At 40.5% G+C, this 25248-nt stretch overlaps 1 protein-coding gene across 12 annotated transcripts; it reads right to left on the reverse strand.

Annotated features, from left to right (window-relative positions):
- Window positions 1-960: 960 nt before the first annotated feature.
- Window positions 961-25004, reverse strand: tpm3 (tropomyosin 3). Of its 12 annotated transcripts, none has more exons than XM_053638537.1 (10): window positions 24680-25004; window positions 23719-23844; window positions 15556-15689; window positions 14991-15108; window positions 14711-14781; window positions 14388-14463; window positions 9764-9826; window positions 9563-9632; window positions 9309-9387; window positions 963-3553 (listed from the first exon to the last, which is right to left on the reverse strand). In XM_053638537.1, the coding sequence occupies exons 1-10, from the start codon at window positions 24791-24793 to the stop codon at window positions 3391-3393; spliced, it is 1014 nt and encodes a 337-aa protein (XP_053494512.1). In that variant the 5' UTR covers window positions 24794-25004; the 3' UTR covers window positions 963-3390. The 12 variants fall into 12 exon arrangements, with proteins under 12 accessions (XP_053494514.1, XP_053494520.1, XP_053494513.1 ...); XM_053638536.1 differs by lacking the exon at window positions 14388-14463 and adding an exon at window positions 13556-13631 and having other exon boundaries at window positions 964-3553; window positions 24680-25003; XM_053638542.1 differs by lacking the exons at window positions 963-3553; window positions 14388-14463 and adding exons at window positions 7808-8160; window positions 13556-13631 and having other exon boundaries at window positions 24680-25003.
- Window positions 25005-25248: the final 244 nt, after the last annotated feature.

The following is a 25248-nucleotide window of genomic DNA, read 5'->3' on the forward strand; positions in this document are numbered from 1 at the left end:
GACGAGCCTTAATGTTCTTCCTTGTTAGCAGTGGTTTTCACCTCGCCACTCTTCCATGGAGGCCATTTTTGCCCAGTGTCTTTCTGATAATGGAGTCATGAACAGTGACCTTTATTGATGAAAGGGAGGCCTGTAGGGCCTTTGATGTTTCCATTTGGAGATAAGGGCTCTCACTGTGGTCCTTTGGAGTCCCAGGGGTTTTGAAATAGATTTATAAACCTTCCCAGACTGATGTGTTTCAATCACCTTCTTTTTCATCATTTCTGGAACTCTTTTCAACTTTGGTAGTGTTACTGGGTAAGAACCTTTAACCAACTTGAAGAAGTTCTATTTAAGTGTTGATGTGATTGAACAGTGTTTGCAGTAATCAGGCCTGGCTGAGTCATTATGAATGCAGTTTCATAGATTTAGGGAATTAGTAACTATGGGGGCAAATACATTTTCACACAGGCCCAGTTGTTACTGGATAACTTTTTTGCTTCAGTAAATAACATTCTCTGAAATATAACTGAAAGAATTTAGTATGAGATATACACAAAAACAGAAGAAATCAGGATGGAGGAAAATATTTTTTCACAGCACTGTAGGTAACAAAAAATAGCTGGAAGACTTATTGCACATAAATAAAACACCGCAGTGCTACATCTAGGGAATACATTGCAGAGCACAATGTACTGATTATATTTTATCTCCTATTTAAAGTCAGAAGCTACGCTATATGGTCTAAAGTTTGTGGACACCTGACAATAAAACTCATATGTGCTTGTTAAATATCCCATTCCAGATTTAATCCCCCTTTGCTGCTGGGGATGTGTTCATTCAGCCACAAGAGCATTAATGAAGACAGGCACTGAAGTTGGATGAGGAGATTTTGGGTGCAGTCAGTGTTGCAGTTCATCCTAAAGGTTTGAGTTCCAGTGAAGGGAAAAAGACATTCTAGACCAGTGGTTCTCAAATTGGGGGGCCAGCAGATGGAGCCAGAGGGGCCACAAAGGAATTTTTATTTTTTTTAAATTAATTTTACCTACATGTAAATCGGGATTGTCAACCTTTGAACTATGATGTACACAAAAATTTAATATTAATAAGTTAAATAAATTATACACAGCACATTCAGCTGAAACATCACCAAACCAAGACATACATTTATGCTCTGCTAGCCACACGCTGATAAAACCTGAGACTACTTAAAATGTATACATTTTTAGATAGAGGACATAGGCTCTTCGCTGAGAAAGTTAATACAGAACAGCCCAGTGTAAAAAAAAAAGCTAAATTAAGAAAATATGATAAGTCTACGGGTCCACAAAGGGATGCACCCTACACAAGGAGGGCCTCATGCTGAAAATGTCTGAGAACCACTGTTCTACACAATGATATGCCTCCAACTTTGTGGCAACAGTTTGGGGGAAGATCAGTATATGGGGGTCCTGTTCAGGCATCCATATAGTCTATTTACATCTTTTTAATTTGTTGTTCCTGCCATTAAAAGACCAAAGTACTAGCAAAAGGCAATAATAAGACTGGGAAAAGTCCCATAATTCCAAAATGTTAAACTGTGTGTGTGTGTGCGCACGCATGTATACATATTTACTTATATTTTTCATAGCAATAAAAATCAAACATGCAGCTAAAAGGATTGTATCCCCCAAGGCTAGCCAAAATGTGGAATCATCTTGGGCACTCAAGTTCACGAAAACCAAAGCAGAGTGATCAACATTCACATGCTTCAAGTCATCATCTTATTATAGACAAGGCTTAAAGGGACAGAGCTAAAGCTGGTGGTGTTACAGGTCTGGAAGAACAGTACCAGGTGTACAGGTCTACAGGATTAATGGGATAATGCCCTGAATCAAAAACAATAAAACTTCCATGAGTAATTGTAATTAATCAGACACGCAATAATTAAAGGAACGGAAAGGTTTGAGCTTAATGTGTTTCCCAATAAAAATTTAAGGTTGCCACCTCTGCCCCTAAACTCTGCAACCATCAAAATTTATTAGACAAGTCTCATCCATTTTGGAATTCATACCTCATATTAAATCTTTCAGTACATGCTGGTCTTTGGGTCACTAGGTCACAATTTGCCATATTAGCTTGTTTTGTGTTATATATTTTTATCTAGCTGTTTTATTTTAGCATTTTATTTCCTGCATCTTTTACACTTATTTCTTGTACCATTTTTAGTCAACGTGCAGTACTTTGTAAATAAATCTTATCCACTTAACACATTTTAAGACATGTACAAAAACAGGAGTTCAAAAAAAATGTACTGAAATGTTTGGTGTGATGTTAAAAAAAAAAAAAAAAAAAAACCCACAGATTTTATTTTTTTTAAAAATGCATCATTACAAAGACAATAACAAAAATGATTATATATGCATGTTTGACTTGTCCAGTTAAAAATATGCATTTTTAACCTTTTATTTACTTTGAAACGTTACCTCTTCCCCCCTCCTCTCGATTTCTTGGCCAGAAATGATCTTCAGATATATACTACTTAGAGGTCGCAAAACAAAACATCTGGCAGTGACGCCACTTAGTTGTCTGTACGTGTGTGTGTGTGTGTGTGTGTGTGTATGTATGTATGTATAAAAAAAAAATCCCTTGCTCCTGTCGGGAGCTTATTTGTGTATTGCTCCATTAAAAGCAGGCATGCACAGTCCATCATTGCTAATGAACACTCATCAATTCAGGCTTGATGTTTGCTGTGAGCCAGTGGAGTGTTGCACATGTAGTGGTTCGAACAAGGCAAGTGCGTTTACTGTTAAAACAGTGACAAACATCATGCCTGGACACAATACATATAAATGAACTAAAAAACAAAAACAAAACAACCCACAAATTAAAGGCTCTCATTTTGAAACCAGACCATTTTAAGACCTCACCTGTAGAAATGGTCCCAAAAGCCTGTATGAAGAAGAAAAAATGGTGACGGGTAAAGAAAATGGGATAGGTACATCAACGCAAATGTTTACCGCAGAGCAAAGATTATACTCAAAAGGTGCCGAAATAGTAGCACCAAAAAAAAAAAAAAAAAAAAAAGTACAAATTTTAAGGAAGGATGATGTCTGATGTCTCACTGATGTTTGTGGAGGAAAGGGATAAAGTAAAGTGAACTGTACCTAAGCTTTGTCACAACCAAAGCAACACACTGAAAGCCTCAGATGAAACATCTCAGGGATTTGGCACCAATTTAAGGGGGGGAAAAAATCTGAATTCTGACAAATACAATACACACTCAAGACTCTGAACAGCTCTGGAAGAGGAAATTGTGTCACAAATTTGCATAGAGATTTGGTGCCACAGCTGGTTGCTTCTGCGAGCTCAGCTTCAACCAAAAGTTGGGTGAAGGGAGCGGAAAGGAGAAAGGAAACAACTTTGGGTGAATTAGACAATTTGGACCAAATTAGAGACATGAGAGGAGTGTGTTGAAAAGGGGAACGGAGGAATGTCCTGGTCCAGGATGTTTAAAAACTGTTCAGTTCGCTCAGGGTCTGGTCCAGAGTGGCATGGATCTTGACGTTCTCCTCCTTGGCATCTTTTAGGTTTTCTGCAAGGTGTGGACACAAAAAAAATGGATTTGAACCAACAGTTTCAATATTTTATGTTACATAAAATCACTTAAAAAAAAAAAAATAAAAATAAAAGGAAACCCTATTTAATAAAAACATCCTATATTCAATTACAAAAATAATCAGAAAATGTCAAGGGGTGGAGAAAGAAACAGAAAGGGAAAAAAAAAAAAGAAATGACCAGGGTTCAGGATAAGATTTATGAAGTGAAAACAGCATTGAGGGTCATCACCACGATTAATACTACTTGCTGAAAGGTCCATACAGTATGTGGCATGTCATACATATACCTTTTAACCATTTACAATAATATAACATTGTACAGAACATTCACAAAACAAGTTATTGGTAAACACTGTGGTATAACAGGCTTAATCAAGGCTATGATCAAGATTATAAGATGCTACTTGTATGTTGGACCACACAGTTACCCAGTCATAGGCAGGATCTACATCTGAGCAATATCACCTCCAGATATTATCCAGTGGATAAAAGTGTAGCACAAGATGCCTTCAGCAACAGCTGAAAGTACAGCCATCGTACCCTTACTCTTCTCGGAGTCATTTACTAACTGGGTACAAGGGCTCATCAGGTTCCTCTCCCGTTAGCAAAGAACATGAATCTGAAGCCACAGTGGGCACGGCTTCACTGATATTGAACAGTTGAAAACTGGAACATTATCACTGGTCAATTTAAGCATTATGCATTCCGAGATGCTGTTCAGCTCACCACGGTTGCAGAGAGTCTAAGTTATTGTAGCCTTCTGGTCAGCTCAACTAGTCTGGCCATTCTCCGTTCATCTCTCTCATTAACAGGGCATTTATGGCTGCAGAACTGATGCTCAGTGGATGTTTTTTGTTTTTCAGGTTTTCACACCATTCTGTGTAAACTCTAGAGATGGTGATGTCTGAAAATTGCAGGAGATCAGCAGTTTCTGAAAAACTCAAACCAGACCACCTGACACCAACCACCATGTCATGGTTAAAGTCACTGACTACATTTACATGGACAGCAGTAATCTAATTATTGACCTTACTCGGAGTAAGACAATTGTGATTAAGGTGTTTACATGAGACGCTTTTAGAATACTCCTTTCATATAGCCGTTTTACATGTTCTAGAACATAGTTCAATTAACAGCACACGTCATTACGTCACCGTGCCACCCCGTCCGACGTCCCTCCAGAATTTCACGTACCAACATACAGTTCGTCTTCGTTATGGTACCGTATACAATTTTGGGTGTTTTTATTTAAAATTTTTACGAACGCTTCAAGTGCGGTTAATTATCTGTCATGCTGTATGTACAAACAGATGACTGCTTGAAACCGTGGGCTGCGTCCTAAACCGCGTACTTACCGTCTATATAGTAGCCAAGATACATGTATTTCTCCTACTACAGGCCTATAGTAGGCAAGTACTCGGGTTGAGATGCAGCCGTGCTCTCGTTTGCCGTAAAACGGTCGAGCACTGCCGTGTGTGTGTGTATATGTGTCCTGTCACAAAATGAAAACTCCCACACGATGTTAGTGTGATTAAGGTGTGTACATGTCTGTAATGCACTTCCATAATGCGACCAAAATAGGAATACTCCACATCTTAATTCGATTTATGTTTACTTCGAATATGACTTTAGTCGGATTAAGGCACTCAATCACTGTTTACAAGGTAGTTTCTTAAATCAGGTTAATTGTTTTGGACTATTGTTGTCCATGTAAACGTACTGACTCGGATCACATTTTTTCTCATTCTGAAGTTTGATGTGAACATTAACTGAAGCTCTCTGGCAGGATTTTCTGCCTTGTGCTGCTGGCAAAAGACTGGCTGAATGGAATTTATTTATTTTTTAAATTATTATATATTTATATATGCCTTGCCAGCATTATTCTACAAGGCAGAAGGGCAAACTCAGACCAATTCATTTTAAAGCCTAATCAGCATTCTCACAAATGGACAAAAGATATCATTATAATTTACTACATCATTTAGACCATCATTACTGAAAATAAAGTGCTGAAAGCCAAGTGTGCACTTTGACATTACATGCTCCTCTCCTCTCCGGAATCTAAAGCCTCTCCTTTCAGGGTAATATGAATGAATACACACCCTTTTCACAAGACTGTCAGATTCCATGGATAATAATAGTGTGATGTGTTGAGTCACACAGCCTTATGCGCTTGCAATGTGGACAGTCTGGTCTTCCTGTATACTATTAACTCCACGTCAATAGCATTATTGACATGATTATGATTCTATAACCAGATCTTGGATTTAGATAGATGACCTTTTTACAAAACACCTGAAGGTCTTCAATAGAAGAGAAGTTGAGAAACAAATGAAAAGTCAGTGTCACAATTCATGAAAGTCTAAAGTTCACATGCCCTTATTCTGAATTTCACAAGACAAGGTCTAGGCTTTGATAAAAATTTACTTATGAGGCATTTTCTTATTACAATGTGCGACACTAAACAGTCTAAAAATGTCCTGATGATGTAAATACGACATCACAGCGTAGCGGGTATTCAGATGGCATGCCCTGACTAGACTTTCTGACCTGGGTTTTTGTACTTTTAAGCCACTGTTAGAAGTAGTAAGGTGCAAATATGTTTCACTTTCAACACACGAACATGTGCGCATCCAGCTGTGACACAAGCGGCATTGTTCACATACTTGTTTGCATATCTAATGTACATCTGGAGGATTCAAAGCAGTGTCCACTAGAAGGCACATCAGAGCCAAAACATCTCCATCCAGCAGGTTTCCAAATCAAACCACAACATTTAGCCATTCCAAGGACAGCAACTTTAAACACAAACGCGAGTTCCGCTTTAAAACTTTCTGCTGTTGGCGTGATTGCTGTCTTAATCTCAGTCTCAAGTCAAACCCGCCCCCCCCAGTACATTTAAAAAATATTTACTAATTTAGAAAATACAGAAGAATGGCACTCAAAACAGATCTGTCAGGAAGTTTAAGAGGATTTTAAAATTCAAACACCAACTTTAATAGGAAAATCTTTAGTGTTAGTACTCAATAACGGTCTAGAGTAGTAAACAAGTCAGCAATTTGAGACACTTAAGTTTGTACACCGTCACATGGTGCTATACTGCCTCCACTATTTACGCTGGTAATGCTCTGCACAGATACGTCACATTAATGTCTGAGGACATGCACAAGCTGACCACAGGATGTGTGTGGTGGCCATCTTTCATGTGCATATTTAACAGCAAGAGCAAAAATCACCCTTTACCGTGATTTATACTCACTCACAACTTTTTATGCTCTTCCTCGAAACGCATTCGAGCAGAGGATGAGCGCAGGGTGGGGAAACATTAGGAAACCTGTCATCAATGCCAACCCACATGTAAACAGACTAACACAAGGCAGTAAGGTGAAGCATAGGGCGAGGTGATTAATGATCAATTAGACCCTCCCTCCTATAAAGTCCAAATGGAATAAGCACCCATCATTTTGAATAATAAATGCAAAATTAATCAGATGACTCAAGGCACTAATTTGCAGTTTGGGGGAAAAAAAGATTCAGTTTTAGCATTTACGATGGTTAATCTATAGAAAAACCTAGTCATTTTTTAAATTTTATTTTCTACCGGTGTGTAGTGTGTCCGTCCCTGTACAAAAACTGCATTAGAAGACATTTTAAGCAGCAAGGTAAATATATCATTTAAACATATTCCTTACTACTTAAATGTTAACGTTTCTGTTAAATCTTTCCTGAAACAGACATGCCTCGTTAACCTGCTCTACAATCTAGCTTTTTTGGTCCAATGTTTGTTCTTGATACTGATTGGTCAGAAGGTGCTGATTCATTCTTGACAGCTCCATAAACAAGCTTATGTTAAATGCACTTGTTCCGTGTTTTATAGTCTCTATAGAAACGGTTAATAGTCTAAACGTGCCATTCATTAGTAAATTAAAAATTGCCAAATTGACATGGTATAAGAGGAATAACACACCTTAGGACATGCCATTATTGGCTAAATCAATCAACACTGCTTCATCTCAGGCCACCACGATGATGTTGATCGTTTTCCTATAGCAGGACAACCCATCCTGTTTTATTGCTTCATAATGAAGTATGACCCACTCCAGATCAAGCCACACAGGACAATAAGAATAGAAAATGGTGATGTGCATATGGAAAAGTTGCTCGATTATTGCCACCAAAGAAAAAAAAAAAAAGGTGAGACACGTAAACATTTAAAACACAACAAAAGGTTTCTTTCACCCCTCCCTTCATTTAGCATGTACAGAGAGCATCAAAATACAGCCAGAAGACAAAGAACAGGAGAACAGAAGATAGATTATAGCACTGATGAATGACAAAACAAATCCAAGAACTTTCATCAATGCCTGATTATAATTACAGTAGTGTGGGAAAAGAAAAGACAGAACACAAAGGCATCATAAATAGAGAGAAAACATAAAGCAGGTAAGGACAGAGGTACATAAACCTGAAGATACAGAGAGAAAACAGGAGGATGAAGGAGAATGAGTGCTGGAGACAAGGCTGAGAGGACTGAGCGGGATTTCTCGAAGAAAGCCAGTCAGAGTAAAGTCTGGAAACTTATCTGCAAACAAACACGGATGATCAACACCTCGCTACAGACAAAATGCTTCTCGTTTGTCTAACTTCAGCAAGGAATGCTGTTCAAACCAGCTTCGCCATTTCCCCCCACACATCACTTAACACCACACAACAGCAACTTTAGGAACTGGGTGAGTGAATAATCACAGTGCAAGTGCAGCAGAGCATTCCAGCTGAGCAGAAGTTAATACAGGTTATACCACAGCGCAGCTCAACGCTCAATTCAGATCGGTCAGTAAGTGTCGATTAATATTTAAGACAGCAGTTCCTGCTGCAAGGTTGATATTAATGTGCTGGTTATAATACAATGTTGTTTCTATAGTAACAATCTATACAGGGGTGTAGAAAATGTGTCATCTTTGATACGGTGGTGTGTTCCGTAACGCCGTTTTTTTGGAAGACGTACCAATGCCAGCACTTTGTAGCAGTCAGATGTGAAGCTGTACAACACAAAACACTGACACGGGAAAGTCTGAGATTTCTAAATAATATGACGTGCTTCGTTGTTTGTGTCTTATTAACTTCAAAATACTGAGGGAACATTTTACACAAGTGATAGCAGGAACTCACAATCATAAATGCATAAAAAGTCTACGTTTTTTTTATTAATAAAGAACTGCAATCGTTGATTAATTGCTGTGGTATAAGAGAAATAAAACACTTCAGAACATGTTGCTAGTGAAAACAATCACCATTCAGGGGTTTAAAAGCATCACACCACCACATGGTTGATTATTTTCATATTAACTGCATGACTTGTCATGTTTTATTGCTTATTTTGCTAGGATTATGGCATTTTCGCCTTCAGTGTTCTTTTCAGGCGTCACACAGCCAAATCACTCCATGCAGTGCCTCCTTTCATAAGCAGCATGTTAGCAGCTCTTAAACACCACACGCACACACACACACACACACACACACACACACACACACACACACAGGCAGTGCACCAGTTAAACCAAAACCCAACACACTGCAATTCCACAGCCACTAGTAAATAAAAACACAAACTCATTATAACTCGACCTGGCGCTGAGGCTCAGGCACTACTGTGGTGCATAAGCAACGGAAACATCGGGCATGTGCATGTGTGTACACACAAAACACACAAAATACAGGCCATGTAATTACATAGAGGTCATGTCGTTGAGGGCGTGATCCAGCTCTTCACTAATGGCCTTGTACTTGAGTTTCTGAGCATAGAGCTCATCTGTTTACACGAAAAATAAGAAAGGAACATAACATTTAGCACCAAGAACAGTAGAAAAGGAATTATAATCATGTTCTTGGAGACAACAGAAAGTGTAGAACACAAAGTGGGAGAATGCGAGTCTGTAATTTAAGAGTAGGGTTCAGAAAACGAGCTGCACAGCGGAATGTCTTACCTTCCAGGTCATCGATGGTCTTCTCCAGCTTGGCTACAGACCTCTCCGCAAACTCAGCGCGAGTCTCAGCCTGACAAACACACACACAGTTGTTTTATTGGATTACTTCCAGCACTGATTTAAAAAAAAAAACAAAAAAACACAACACTGTGGCGAGACTGAGGTCGGGTATATTTTTCAAGAACTAGAAAGTCAGCTCACTTCTTTCAGCTTATCAGTCAGGATCTTGATCTCCTCCTCATATTTGTCTTCCTTCTGGGAATACTGTAGACACATAAGGAGGAACAAAAGCATGCATGAACAAAAAGGAAAAGCCACATTACTGCGTCTTCAAAACAACTACATAAATATTAGCTTTAGAATCGGTTTAACTTGAAATACTTTATTTGTTGGTGAGTTGCTCACGTTAATACAGACACTAACAGGCGTCCCTGCTTGGAAACCTGAACTCTAAAACAAAAGTCCCCTTGAGGCAGGGGGAATGTTGAGGAGGAAAAAAGTGGGCGTTTCGTTCTTAACCTTTCTGCACTGCCAGTACTTTAAAACAGATCAGGACATGTGCATAGGAATGTGGCTGCAACAACGCAGCAGACATGACGCAGGAGAACAGCCACAAACATTGAGCCTGTACAGAACCCGCGTCCTTGGGGGCAAAAGTGTCCTTTATTGAAAAACTTTTTTGGGGGGCTTACTACCATTGTCCTACACATCACTATGAAGAGGGCGTACTCTGGACTATTGTTTGTAAGTGACAGCTTGAATTGAACTAAATGCTAAATAAACAAGACCACTGGTTTAAAGTAGCTGATCCAGTAAATTGGCTCAGAGCACCACATACAAACATAACTGACAAAAAAAAATTTAAAAAAAGGTTATCCACTATAACCCCCACACTCTTTTGCCTTTGCTCAAGATAATAAGCAGATGGTTGAATTAATCAAGAAGCTAGTCTTGTCTGAGGTACTGGGGGGTGTTGTATGAAGTGAGTTCAATAAGCCAGGCTTCCGCCTCTCAACAAACCTGGCTAATTTGAATCAATTTGGATTCCAGGAAGAAAACTAATCTTAAGCCCCATTCAGTTACTATGGCAACGTATGCCTTAGGCAAATGTGTCCAGCTAATACTACCATAGACACTAACATTTTGCCAGGTTACGGCCTAACAAATGGTTGCCAACTTACCACATATGTTATGCATATCATGGTCTGACAAGCTTAAATATTAGGATAGAATTATTTTAAATCATTTTTTTTTTTTTTTAAAGTACCTTACATATAGGCTCATAAGATTTTTTTTATTGGATGTGGATAAGACATAAATTCCACTAAGCCATTAAGACTTAAAAGCTTAAAAGACTTAACATTTGTCAACTTTATCACGCTGATAAAAACAGAAGTCTACAGTGAAGCTTGTTGCATGCGCACCCATGTCATTACTGATTGTTGAACATCCAGTGGACAGGGGGAGTGTGTAAAGTGTTCCTGCAGCCACCACCACCCCCAGCTCCTACATGATCCTCTCACATTTTCTGAGCTTATCCTGCTATAGATTACTGTAGTCATCACTTTGAATCTATACTGAAAAATATCCAAACTATCTGCATTGTCCTACACTTCTTTAATGCTAAGTAAGGCAACATATTTACATTTATTCATTTAGTAGACACTTTCATCCAAAGCAACTTACAAGTGAGGAAATACAAGCAAAATCCACATATGATGTGAAAGTTGGAATTCACTCATCATTATATTACTAACTCAAATATGTAATGCGTTTATTTTCTGCAACTTTCTCCATACAAAATAGTACTCGGCTAGGTTTGCACTGAACACAGCCCATTTTGATCAATAACGCTGACCTACTGATGTTTTATTTCTCTGTTGATGGATTTTATTGCACCTAAATCCATAACTTCAATGAACACTAACACTTGTTCAATAATATCTTGCTGAATTATCTAATTGTGTAATTACAAATTATTTCCCCCTCCATCTTACCTACTCAATACAGTAGTGTATAAACACCTATAAACGCATACTAGTGCTTTAGCGACTTCTAAGGATGTCTAACATATTCTGTTGGCAATTTTCTGCCAGGCAGCTTCTATGGCTATATTAATGCTTAACGCACACGTAAACAATTTATGCTTGTGGAGCCTTTAATGGACAAGTTGCTGTTTCTGTAATCAATTGTCAGGGCTTCTTTAATATCGCATGCAAGTGTGTGAACCTCGATTACTACATCTTCACTGAAGTGATCTGTAAGGCTAGTTTAAGTGAAGCCATAAATAGTTTATGGATTTTATGAGCTCGGCTCATACCCCCAGTTGTCTTAACAAAAAAACAAAACCCTATGATAATGTATAGCTAAAGAGAATTTACATGCATTTCTGGTGAGGAGTAATATTTAAACACATTTTTAAAAGGGGTGGAAAAAAAATTCAACTGGATTTTTGCTGGACACCTCACTGCCATTTTACTGTCTCTGTATAACAGAGCTACACTTTTGACTTCCAGGACAGAGGAGCTCTGGATAAACCAAGTAGTGACTCAGGAAGACCACCCGCTTCCCTCCTTTTTGATTACAGCGCCATAAAATTTTATGTAATGTAACTGAACATGTTCATCCATTCAGAGTGGATGATGAAACACAGCTGCACAACCAGGAAAAGGCCACTTGTGAAGGCATGTAATCATTTTATATCCACATGACTGGGCAGAAGCTCCTGACTGTAGAATTAAATGGATTTGATCGGCTAAGGAAAAGGGAGGAGGTAGGATGCTTCTTCAAAATATAGACGCTATTAACGTTATTGTACAATAGTACAGGGTTTCCCAATCCAGCAGTTATATTTCAGTGTGCTTCAACTCAAAAGTGCCTGATTTCATGAAACATGGAGTCAACAAGTCCTTTAACAAAGTTTTACCACCAGAACCAGGATACTGCACTAATAGAAAATGAATTAACTTAAGTGCATCTGTTCAGTAAATCAGGTTATGGTCATGATCAAGTTAGAAAACACCGGAAAAAAAAAAAACAAAAAAAAAAACCCCATTTGGCATTATCTCCACTAAGACCGTGCAGGTCCTAAATCTCCCATACCTCATGCATGTACTTTTCCCCCTACTCATTTTTGGTATTTGGGGTTGGAGGGGGTTCTGAAGATATTTTAAAGATATACATCACAGAAAAATGTCCATTTTAACCATCGTTTCAAAACACCAGATCTCCATGAGACGCACACAAAACATGAATCCCACGGATGCAGTTTATTCTCCATGCCACTGTCTTGGGTCACGTTTCTTTTTTGTTTAAGTGAACTGTGTTGGAAATACAGTTGGCCCTAAGTTGACAGTCCCCATCCCAAAGAGTGGAGAAATCTGTGCAAAATATGGTTGAGTTTATACACATAAGGGCCAGCTTTTGGCAATAGCAAATGTAAGCAGCCATATTTACTGTTTTTAACATTAGGAATGTGTGCCCTAACACTTGAGAGTCATTTTAATTTTGGGTTGAAATGGGCCCAAATGTAAATACTGTATGCAGTTGCTTCAAAAGCCAAGTTGTTTTTAGGATCATTTCATTGCTGCCATTTTGGGGCGATATGCAGGCCAGATGAAGTGCTAATTGCGACCTGCAATCAGGGATCCCTTACGTTTTGCAGACAGCCATGTATGTTTGGACTTTAGTTTCCATTCTAATAATTAAAGATTGGTGGTGCTGTCAACGTGAACTGGACCGAAGGCATGCAATGCCTACTGTATGAAAGGTTGCTATGCGCTTACTCAACATGTCTGGTGTGAATTCTAGGTAATGCTGCTCCAGTGATAATGTGCAATATGCACAGGCTGAATGAAATGGAGCAGTGGGCCATATTTGGCTTATGAACTTTGCATTTGCCACCTGTATAAAAGAACATAAAATAAAGGCTCACGAGACACAAATACACACACGCTGGTCCCCAAAAATGTCCATGCAACACACACTCCCTACCTTCTCAGCCTGAGCCTCCAGACTCTTTAGATTGTTGGTGACATTTTTCAGCTCCTCCTCCAGCTCGGCACATTTACTGAAAGCAGGACGGGCATTTTTGATTTTGGGAAAAGCAGGAGAAAGAAAAAGAACAGAAAGGGGGAGAAAAGGGCATGAAGGGAAGAATAAGCAAAGAAATAGAGCATGTACACAGTCAGTGAAGAACAAAGCTCAGAAGTGGACAGTAAGAAGAACTGCAGGTGATAAAGTCCTTAAAGATGACCAATGTGAAGTGACTATGTGAAGCTTTCAATAAACTTAACAGAAATCTACAGGTGCATTTTTCACCATGGTGTAACTGAACAAGGCGAAAGTCCTACACCGAAGTTTCAAACCGTGTGCATCGAGATCTTCAGTTGGCAAATGCACGGCGTGACAAGGGTAATGTGGCAGGCACATGCGAGAAGCACTTGTTCATGCTTGTTCATGCTGTGAGGAGTTGGCCACGTCCTTAGTCTAAACAATCAAGCACACAGAATGCTAGTTGCAACAGTGTTAGCCAAGATAAAGGAGGAGGAAGAGAAAAAACACAGACTGAAAGCTACGTGGAACAGCGAAAGCAGAGATCGACAATGGCCATGGCTGGAGGAAGGGGCCTGGTTGACTTCAAAACAACTTCAACAACAAAGCCACCACCCCACACACATTTGCTTTCGACTCTCTTAAAAACTACCTGAACAAATTTGTTCAGTGAGGCACTACATAATTGCTACTATTCCTCCCAAAACACAAAATGACGACCCTCACTAACAGGATCTCCAGAGTACACACACAGCACATTTAGCGCTTCTACCTTGTTCTCAGAAGCATGCAGAGTCTTCAGTGTTTGGTCCAGCACCCTTAGCTCCTCCTCGAGCTGCTTCTTTTTACTGTTTGTTTAGTTCAAAGGAAGTTGCACCAAGGGTCAAACATGCACAAAAACAAAGGGATAGTTGGACACACACAGCAGGATTCAGGTTAGGACATAGCATTCCTTTTGTCATGCAAACGTAAGTATTTTCCTCATGCCTAAGTGATCTAGCTTGAGGCTCTCTCTCAGACATTAACATCTAGAGAGATTACTAATAAAGTGCAGTGCATAGAAGAGGTTTGTCTGCTTAAAAACGCATGACTCACGCCTCGGCGAGCTCGGCTCTCTCCTCAGTGCGCTCCAGCTCTCCCTCGACGATCACCAGCTTACGAGCCACCTGTACACACACACAGTCAATTACTTCCAAATGCTGGAATCTGTCACGCCATCCAGATGGTGTGTGGGTGACATTTTATACACGCAAGCGTGATAGGACAATGACCACTACATTGCATACATTCTTCAATTCAGTACTGCATGCCTACACACTGAACTCAAGTCAGTACAAGCTGCTATCAGGGATGGGCGTGCATGCACGTTGCTCACCTCCTCGTACTTGCGGTCGGCCTCCTCAGCAATGTGCTTGGCCTCCTTCAGCTGGATCTCCTGTAACTCCATCTTCTCCTCATCCTTCAGCGCTCTGTTCTCTATCACCTTCATGCCTCTGTTCCACAGACAGAAAGACGTTGTATGCTTTAGCCGATTCACCAAGGCCCTCTTCACACCTGGCATTAACACGGGTGATCGGATCATAAGTGGACAGTGCTAAGCACAAGTGTGCATAGGGTCCAACTCGTCTTGAAGACGCATTATGAGCCGATCACTCGCCACATTCAGACGTGGTCTAGGACGCAAGCAATTACAGAACAGCATCCTTTACCGTTTTATCAGTCATTCGTTTATAAGTTTCATTAACAGACCACGTGATGCCCTTCCTCTTGAAGAAGCGATAACAAGTGACCATTGGAGATGTGGTGCCAGGTGTAAACGGCTATGTCCACTTGTGTTCGGATCACTTGAGACAGGCGTTAATACCAGGTGTGAACAGGGCCAGAGTGTGCACATAGATGCCTCGTAAGCTGCTAGTCACCAAATATGTGCTCGCACATACCTCTCACTCTCATCTGCTGCCTTCTCTGCCTCTTCCAGCTTCTGTAAGGCTGTGGCCAGTCTCTCCTGAGCTCTGTCCAGCTCCTCCTCAACCAGCTGGATACGCCTGTTCAGAGAGGCCACCTCGGCTTCAGCCTACAACACACACACAAAACTGTTAACACAATCATGTAATGAAAGGCAGTGTGGTGAAAAAGGGAGGACATCATGAAGAACTCCAAGACAAATACAGGTGAGGATCCAAATATTGTCAGGTTCTTAACTCTGGTCCTTGGGTACCCCACCCTGCTCTGAACACACCAGAGTCAACAAATCAGCTAATTAACATGGCTTCCTGAGTTCAAGTGGATGTCTCGGAGCTGGGAAAAAGACTACAATGTGCAGGACAGGGGGGTTCTCCAGGATGAGAGCTGGGAACCTGTGAGCTCAAGAAATAACGAAAATGACCAGACAAGGGACATGGAAATACTGGCACAAATTTTGGCTCTAAGAAACGCAGAGATAAACAGTTTGAGGCCGCACAGCTAGTCCTGCCACTTTAATGCCCATGTATGTTCATAGTAGTTAGGTTATTAAAGAGAAGAAGAAGAAAAAAAAAAAAACAACCCCCTGTCTAAATAGACAATGTTTCAACATTGTTCTGTTGCCAGGAAAATAATAATAAAGAAACCCCAAACAACAGGTGTTAGAAACAAGACACGTTTTTAAACTAAAAGTGCCATCCTGCTCAACACTACACCGCTTCACTCTGCTCAGCCGGATATGACGCAATCGCTCGAAAAGACTGGCGTTTCGCTCCTAATAAGGTATGAGGAACTACGAAGTCCAAGGAGGTGAGCTCATCACGAATAAGTGCACTGAATACCGACGAATGAAGCATTTCAGACATTTCTAGAAACATTTCTACTATGTGAGGTGTGGAGAAACCATCGGAAAGGTTCGAAAGCACCTGAAAACGCCGCAGAATGTCATGGCGCACCTGGTCTCCTGAGGCTCGTGCTCAGGTGTCTAACGAGGTCCGAGTTAGCCTCCTGACTCCTCTGAGGCAGGGATGAACGAATAAAAAAATACTAGTTTAGCCGACTCAAGTCCTTCCTCTCTCACAAAGTGCAAACACAGGAAACTTCAAAATATATTTAAACAAAATATCCAAGAAATTAACTTAATAAAAATGGGGGAGGGACATTGTACAAGCTAACAGTTCAGCATGTCAAAATCAAATACAAGATTATTTGGACATAAAAAATGAGCCTCCATGGTTTTTATAAAGTAACATGATGCGTGTTCTTTATTACTCTATAAATTAGGAAGGTAGAAGGATGTCAGAATGGTGTCTTCAGCAGCCAAGTGCTAACTTTTCATTGGAAACAAACTGACTTCGATTGAAACTCCTGCCAGGATGCTGCCTCGAAATGCCCTTCACTGCTCTAAAGGGCGTTGATTTACAGAGCTGTGAGCTGAAATTCAGTTCTGTACGCTGTATAAGGGATGAATCAAGCCTCCAGTTGAACATTATTAAAAACATTGTAATGTTGAGGGTTTTTACCTGCTCTCGGGCGCGCTTCTCTTCCTCGACCTGCCTCTGCAACATCTCGGCCCTTTCTTCAGCCTCGTCGGCTTGCTGCTGCAAAACTTTAATCTTTCTCTTCACCGCCTCGATGCTGTTTGTACCGGCCATTTTCTTCTTCTTCTTTTCCCCTTCTTTTTTTAAGAGTAGTGTGATCAATGGATCGGGCTTATATCCTCCTGAGCCTTAGGAGCGTTTGTGCTGCACAGAGTGATGAGTGTTGGGGAGGGCTGGGGGAACAAACCAACGCCCCGCCAACGTGTAGCACAAGTAGTAGTGACGAGACAGGACAGCTTTCAGCCTTTTCAGCTCGCAGAAGGGGCTTTGTGCGTCTTGCAAGTGTTGTAAATGGTCAAACCTAACAGAGAGTGCTCAAACACTGCCTTTTGTACATTAATCTTGAGCAGGAAGTGCAGAAAGTTTTCTCTCTTCTCAGTAGGACGTGGCAAGTTATCCAAATTCACAGCCTTCCGCTTGTACACTACGTCAGTTTTCCCCCAAAATTTCTTCCAATTAATATATATATTTATATATATATATATATATATATTCTTAAATTAGCAGCGACAGACTCTCACCTCCCCTCCCCTTAAATCTGTCTTCCTGCACAGTTTGTTTGACTGCTTCAACTCCCTCTTTTTCCCCCCAGCTTTTCAACCCACTTCCTGTTCGCTCCACCCAGCCTGACCACCACAATGGAACACTCTGCTAGCTGATCCTGGATCAGATCTATCAGGCGCTCGGAGTGAAACCTGATTGGCCACCCTGCGAATCACACGTGTCCAGGTAAATGACATCACATAAATTAAATCACGTCGGCATTCCAGACCGCTCCTTATCCAAGGTGTGGCTTAGCTGCACGCGACAAAGGGTTATACGGGATTGTTTCCACCCTGGCTCTCTATCTTTACCACCACCTAAAAAGTTAACACTCAGTTTACGCTCAGAACCGGAAGTGTTGCACTGCATTCCTATTGTTAAAATCATATTCGCTATAAGAGTGTGTCATCAGCATTAAGAACACTACACCTGAACGTTGCACCACTCTGTCTTTCTCTCTTGCAAAACGAAACAGGATGCTTAAACATACTGACACACTCCTACGTAGGATAGTTACCACCTGCAACAGTCTTCTAATGCTTTAAGACTCACCTTAGCTATGTGTCACTCTCGCAACATCCTTCCTGCTAAATCCAGGTTGTTGGGAAATGTGTTTCCTCCATACTGTGTACCAGTTACCTCTGTGTACCAACTGTGTACCAGTTACCATGGAGGAAACACAATTTTAAGTATATCTATAACCTGAGTTGTGTTAGTGTTGTTCAGTACTTGTGTGTTGTGTTATGGGTTTAAATTAATGCGAGAATTCTACCAGTATGTCAAACATTCACTTCGCAGGTGGATGAATCAAAAACTCATTTGTTTTGACTCACCAGGCAAGTAAAATCTCCACACGAACACGTACGTGAACATTGTCATCGTTTGCAACCTCATGAAGTCATCAAGTCGTCGGCCCACATTTCATCTGTGAAGCGGCCTTGCGTCACTTGCAAAACATATCATACAAGTCTGGCTATCTTCTTTATTTTCTCTCCATGTGTTTATCTGCGAGGTGACTTATTTATAGCAGGAGAGTTACATGACCCGTTTTGCTTGATTTCATCATAGTCGCCACATACCTGCATATTCCTGATTGTCTGTCGTGGAAGCACACAATTGTATAGAATGTCTTTGTATGCTGCAGCATTACAATTTCCTTTTACTGGAACTAGGTGTCAAACCTAAACCTGTTCCAGCATGGCAATGCCCCTGTACACAAAGTGAGCTCCATGAAGACATGGTTTGCCAGGTGTCTTGAACAGAGCCCTGATCTCAACCCCACTGAACACCTTTGGGATGAACTGCACTCCAGACCTCCTCAACCGACATCAGTACCTGACCTCACTAATGCTCTTGTGGCTAATTGAACACAAATCCCCACAGCCACGCTCCAACATCTAGCGGAAAGTCTTCTTAGAAGAGTGGAGGTTATTATGACAGAAAAGAGCAAATAAATCTGAAATGGGATATTAAAAAAAGCACATATGGGTGTGATGGTCAGGTGTCCACAATCTTTTTACTATACAGTATAGCTACAAACCAAATGAAACCTTTTGTTTGCCAAAGCCAATATGGAACAGGTTTTTTTTTCTTTTTGGACGATTAAAAAAAACCAAATCTGCTTATCCTGGATGCCCGGGATACTGATTTTACCGCACCTTTGACACCAATTTACAACATTTTCAAAAGACACTAATTATGACATTATGCTTTCATATAACTTTATTCCACAAATATTCAAGTCAGTACTAACTGGTATATACAGTATTTGTCTGACATTTACATTTATTCATTTAGCAGCCGCTTTTATCCAAAGCGACTTACAAATGAGGAAATACTAGCAAAGCGATATATCAAGCGGAGAACAATATAAGTAGAGCTACCATACAAGATCCATTAATTAAGTTCTAGAGAAGCAAAGTGGCAGAGTAGAGGTGTAAGTGCCAGAGTAATTTTTTTTTTGTTTTTTTTTAAGGATAATGTGGGGTTGGCATTTTAGGAGTTGTTTTTTGAAGACAGTGACAGATTCTGTGGTCTGGATTGAGATGGGAAGTTCATTCCACCACTGAGGGACAGTAAGTGTGAAGGTTCTGGAAAAGGCCCTTGAGCCACGCTGAGTAGGCACTACAGATTGGGTGAGGGAACGTAAACCTCAAGGAGAGTGTTGAGGTAGGGGGGTGCTGTTCCAGACAAGGTCTTGTACCTGAGCATCAAGGCATTGAATTTGATACGGGCGGCTACAGGAAGCCAGTGGAGGGCGATGAAGAGGGGCGTGACATGGGTCCTTTTGGACTGGTTGAAAACAAGGCATGCTGCTGCATTCTGAATCATTTAAAACACTGCCATATTTTGTTCTTTCTTTCTCTTCTGGATTTAGGTGTGTTTCTTGTTAGTATTACTTATATAAACTCCTGGACCAGAAATTAATACCATACTACATCTTAAATACATTTATAATGAAGATCCTTAGCTAGGAAACATCCTTCCCAATAGTTTTGAAGTCTAGTCTACCAAATATAATAAGAACGCTTCCAAACCCTTGTGTTAACACTTCCCAATGCAAAGAGACATTGCACAGTATGTCCCAAAGATGGCCTGAGTAATTCATACGGATTTCTAAACACAATCATACCTGTAGCACCCAGAAGGCTTAAAACAAGATCAAGCATGATGGATTCTGTGTGTGTGAGTGTGTGCTGCATTCTGACTTTACTCTGTGGTTTAGAATAAGCTTGTTTGCATGGCTTTAGTCATGGTAATGTTGTGTAGCAATAAGAGGTAATAATATTACCTGATATTTCCACAGATTGGCCTGACACACACATTTGTACACTCATTCACAGCTAGGGGCAAGTTATGTTAGGCAGTCCATCTCCTGGCATGTTTTTTGGAAGTGGGAGGAAATCAGAGAACCCAGAGGAAAGAACATGTGAAACTCTGTACGGATCGAATCTACCTGGAGCTTTGTGGCAACAATGCCACCCCTGACAGTAGGTTGTGCAACTTTAAATGAAAGACAGTAAAGTGAAAGCAACCCTGAAGTAGTGGCAGTGGAAAATGTTGGGCTTTGACATAGTTATCATATCCTGTTGCTCCTTCCTGTTCCCTATCAGCGTTTTCGAGTTGTCACTGTGATCCTGTAGATGCACTACAACCACAGCAGCAGATGGAGACAGAGTTCATGGTCGGATTTTACTTACCCAAGTTTGCAGTTTAACTGTTATTATCTTTTATATTAGTCGTAAAGATAGAGAAAGGTCACATCTGATATTTACTGTGCTATTTCATACCTTTGTGGTCAGCTCTAATCTGAATACACCCACTCATTAAATAGTAAAACTCCTGTGCTGGTGGTGGGGATAATGCTATATGTTGACCTTCTGAAAAATATGCTAATTTATGCACTCAATACTTGGTCGAGGCTCCTTTTGCATGAATTACTGCATCAATGTGGCGTGGCATGGAGGCAAGAAGCCTGTGGCACTGCTGAGGTGTTCTGGAAGCCCAGGTTGCTTTGATAGCGGCCTTCAGCTCGTCTGTATTGTTGGGTCTGGTGTCTCTCAGAGATTCTCTATGGGATTCAGGTCAGGTGAGTCGGCTGGCCAATCAAGCACAGTAGTACCACGGTCGGCAAACCATTACTAGTAGTTTTGGCACTGTGGGCAGGCGCCAAGTTCTGCTGGAAAAGGAAATCAGCATCTCCATAAAGCTTGTCAGCAAATGGACGCATGAAGTGATCTAAAATCTCCTGGTAGACGCTGCATTGACTCTCGACTTGAGAAAACACAGTGGACCAACACCAGCAGATGACATGGCACCCAAATCATCACTGACTGTGGAAACTTCACACTGGACTTCAAGTAACTTGGATTTTGTGCCTCTCCACTCTTCCTCCAGACTCTGGGACCTTGATTTCCTAATGAAAAGCAACATTTACTTTCATCTTCCCCATGATTGTGGTTGTGTGTACTGAACCAGACTGAGAGATTAAAGGCTCAGGAAACCTTTGCAGGTGTTTGGAGTTAATTAGATGATTAGACCTCTTCTCAGGTTGACATTTCTGTATTATAAATTCTTTATTTTAATATTCTGAGATAATGGATTCTTGATTTCCATGAGCTGTAAGATCATCAAGATAAAAAAAAGGCTTGAAATATTTCACTTTATGTGTATTGAATCTAGAATATATGAAAGTTCCACTTTCTGAATTAGATTATGGGAGAAAATGTACTTTTCCATGATATTAAATTTTTTTTTGTATATCTGTATAGTGTATATATATATATATATATATATATATATATATATATATATATATATATATATATAAAACTACACAACCAAATATACAATAACAATAATGAAATTTAAGGAAAGGTGTTGTTCAGATGAACAAATATATATATATATATATAGTTGAAGTCAGAGGGTCAGATACCTTAGGTCCAGCTGAACAAATAGATTTATCTTTGTGGTTTTAGGGAAGCTGTTTGACCAGCCATAAGCTGCGACTCGAATTACATTGTCCAGCTCTCACATTATGGCTATACAGTAGTCCTCCCAATGACTCAGAGCTCTATTTAAACCATCTTTCTTCATGGGGGGATCACCGCATGTGGCACAATCCATCTGTCAGCTTCTGCATGGCAACAAGCGCCAAAACCTGATGTGTCTGATAGTTCTTGTGTTGCACACTATTAAAACTATTGATTTTCTAATGGCAGAGGATAAGAGCTTGGGTTCAAGGTTTGGTTTTAAATAGGAATTGAAATGACAGCTGTAGTAATGGCAACACACACTCAGTCTCCAATTGGAGCAGAGCTTATGGACCTGGTTGACTTTTTAAATCAGTGAATGCCATACATCTTCCTCTGATGACCCTGAACAGTGTGTGTCTCTGCCTCTGAATGAGAACAATGGGTTCTCCGTCACACAATCCAGTGTACATGCCTGCTATAAAGAGGAAATATCTACATTCCGCAATACCCCCAGCTCATCACTCTGTACTCATTGTAATTCCTACTCACATTCAATACTACATACAGTAGTCATCATTTTCCCAAACACTCCAGAAAGAATACATCCCATAAAATACCATAGAAACTGCATACAAAGCACACACACACAAACACACACACACACACACACACACACACACACACACACACAGAATTCAAAACCCCTTGCATTCTCTCCATATGTAACTTGAAGGCCACACATTATGACAACAGGTGGGCCTGCTATATCCAGACCTCTGATGGAACGGTTAATCATGAGGGTGGAAACAATAGAAAAGTATACGAAAGAAAGACAGAGACGATTTAATGCGACTAGTGTAACTAATCTTAACACTACACCCCTACTTAAACCATGATCAGCATTAAGGAGTTCATTAACATGGTATATACAGTACAGTAAGGAAAGTGAATGTAGATTGGACCAAAAGATACGCTCAATTATTTTAAACCTCATATGAAGATGGTCATTTTTGTAGTGCAATGGTGAATAGTGTGAATATGTGTATACATTTAAAGCCTATGACATGCTTATTTGTAAACTAGGAATTAAGACTCATTTCTCAGATGTAAATCGATGTCTTATGGGCCAATGCGGTACCGGAGAGAGTCTCCCAATCTTCTGACATCCACTGATTTATAGGTATGGAGCTAAAACAAAAGTGGTCTATCAGTTGTAAGTATCCACCTGGAGCACATGCGGAGTATTGGTACTAAATAAGTCTTGCTGTCACCTCAATGGTGCTTGGCGGTATGAAAAAAGTATGGACATGGCAAGAGGAGAGCACAAGAATAGAGGTAACAATGGTGGGTGGGGGATATCTAGTTGATGTCAGAGTCCAAAAAGGAGGAAAGACAGAGGCAACTGTGCAGGAATAAAGGGATAGAATGAACGACAGGAATGGGGGGGAGGAGGGGCGGTGAGCGAGGTGGCTGGACTATGGCATGGTATGTTTGTGCTTGGTGGATTGTTGTCACTCACATCAGCAGCCTTCTTCTCAGCTATCTCCAGTTTCTCCTGGGCGTCCTTCAGGGCTTCTGAATACTTATCGAGCTCATCCTCAGTTGACTTCAGCTTCTTCTGCATCTGAATCAACTCGTCTTCATGCTGGGGGAGAGAGCGGAAAGTGGAAGTAAAAAAAAAAAGTGAATCGTTATCACTTACATAATGACAGTGAGTCCCCTACTTTCCTTGCCCCTCCTAAGCTGGCACTTCATTACAAGTCCATGTCTTTTCCAGCTCCTATTCTGTCCCCTGCACTATGTGGAAAGGAGTGTATTGCTATTTCAACAACTTGTGCATACAGATTTCATCCATGGGAAGTTCCTATCTCCCACAATCCAAAGTTCCCTGCTTCCTTTACATTGTTCCACGAGCACATTACTGACAGATAGCTTCAGCTTTGAGTGCTCTGTCTAGGATTACATTCCACCCGCATTAGCAGTGGGCTCGACCTTCTGTGTTAGATTTTATGTTGTCACTGAGGCATTTTAGTTTGATTTCACACCCTTACAGTGTCCACACACTCTCATTGTATGGAAATGCTCAATATATGATGAATCTATGTTGTGTTTATGGTGCTGAATTTAAAGAACAAGCTAGTTTCCACTATATTTTAGATAATCACGCTTGTGGTCTAGAACTATTTGATCTTATTTACAGCTTTGCTAACTTGCAAGCTAATGGCATAATGGCTTAAAGTAACTCATTTTGTCTAATTCATGTATCCAAATAATACTGAGCTTAAACTTAAGTTCGTGAAGATCTTGAAATTGTATTAGTGAGTAATAGCCATGAAATTCCAGCTCCCTCAGAACACATTCACAGTTGGGTATCTACATCTAAATATGCCTACATCTCAAGCAAAATTACACAATAATTTACAGATACACTATTAACCAAGCAAACACCCCCCCCCCCCCCCCCGCCCGCTCTCTCTCACCTGTTTGCTTCTTTCCTCGGCTGCTTTCCTGTCAGTCTCGGCCTGCTCTGCCTGGTCCAGAGCGTTCTCCTTATCCAGCTTCAGCATCATCATCTTCTTCTTGACGGCCTCCATCTTGGCTGTGGTGAGTGGAGCTCAAAGTACGAGAATCAGACGAAGTTAAAAAAAAAGTGGTTAAATGAGGAGTGTGGTGATTCTTGAAAAACAGATGAGGATCAGATAGAAGGATGGAGCTCAAAGATGTTGACAAAGAGGTTGAGAGCAAGACGAAGAAAAGAGGAAGGGAGTGAAAGAAAAGGAGCCCAAACTCAGCAAGAGATAAGGGGAGGGCCTTTATATCAGGGGGGCATTTCCCCCTCCCATCTTAATTACACCATGCCCCCTTTTATTGCCCCACCCAAGTCTCTGTCCATGTAGCTACCTAATACAGGCATAGAACAAATGAGATCCCTTGGCAATATTAATAAAATCATTCTGTCTCGTTCAAACTAGTCATGTTGCAACAACAAACACTAGACAGATTTGTTGTATATTGTCCATGTTTAGTCTTCATGGCTCTATTTCCTTTC

The sequence above is a fragment of the Ictalurus furcatus genome, chromosome 12, assembly GCF_023375685.1.
Source record: "Ictalurus furcatus strain D&B chromosome 12, Billie_1.0, whole genome shotgun sequence".
NCBI lineage: Eukaryota > Metazoa > Chordata > Actinopteri > Siluriformes > Ictaluridae > Ictalurus > Ictalurus furcatus.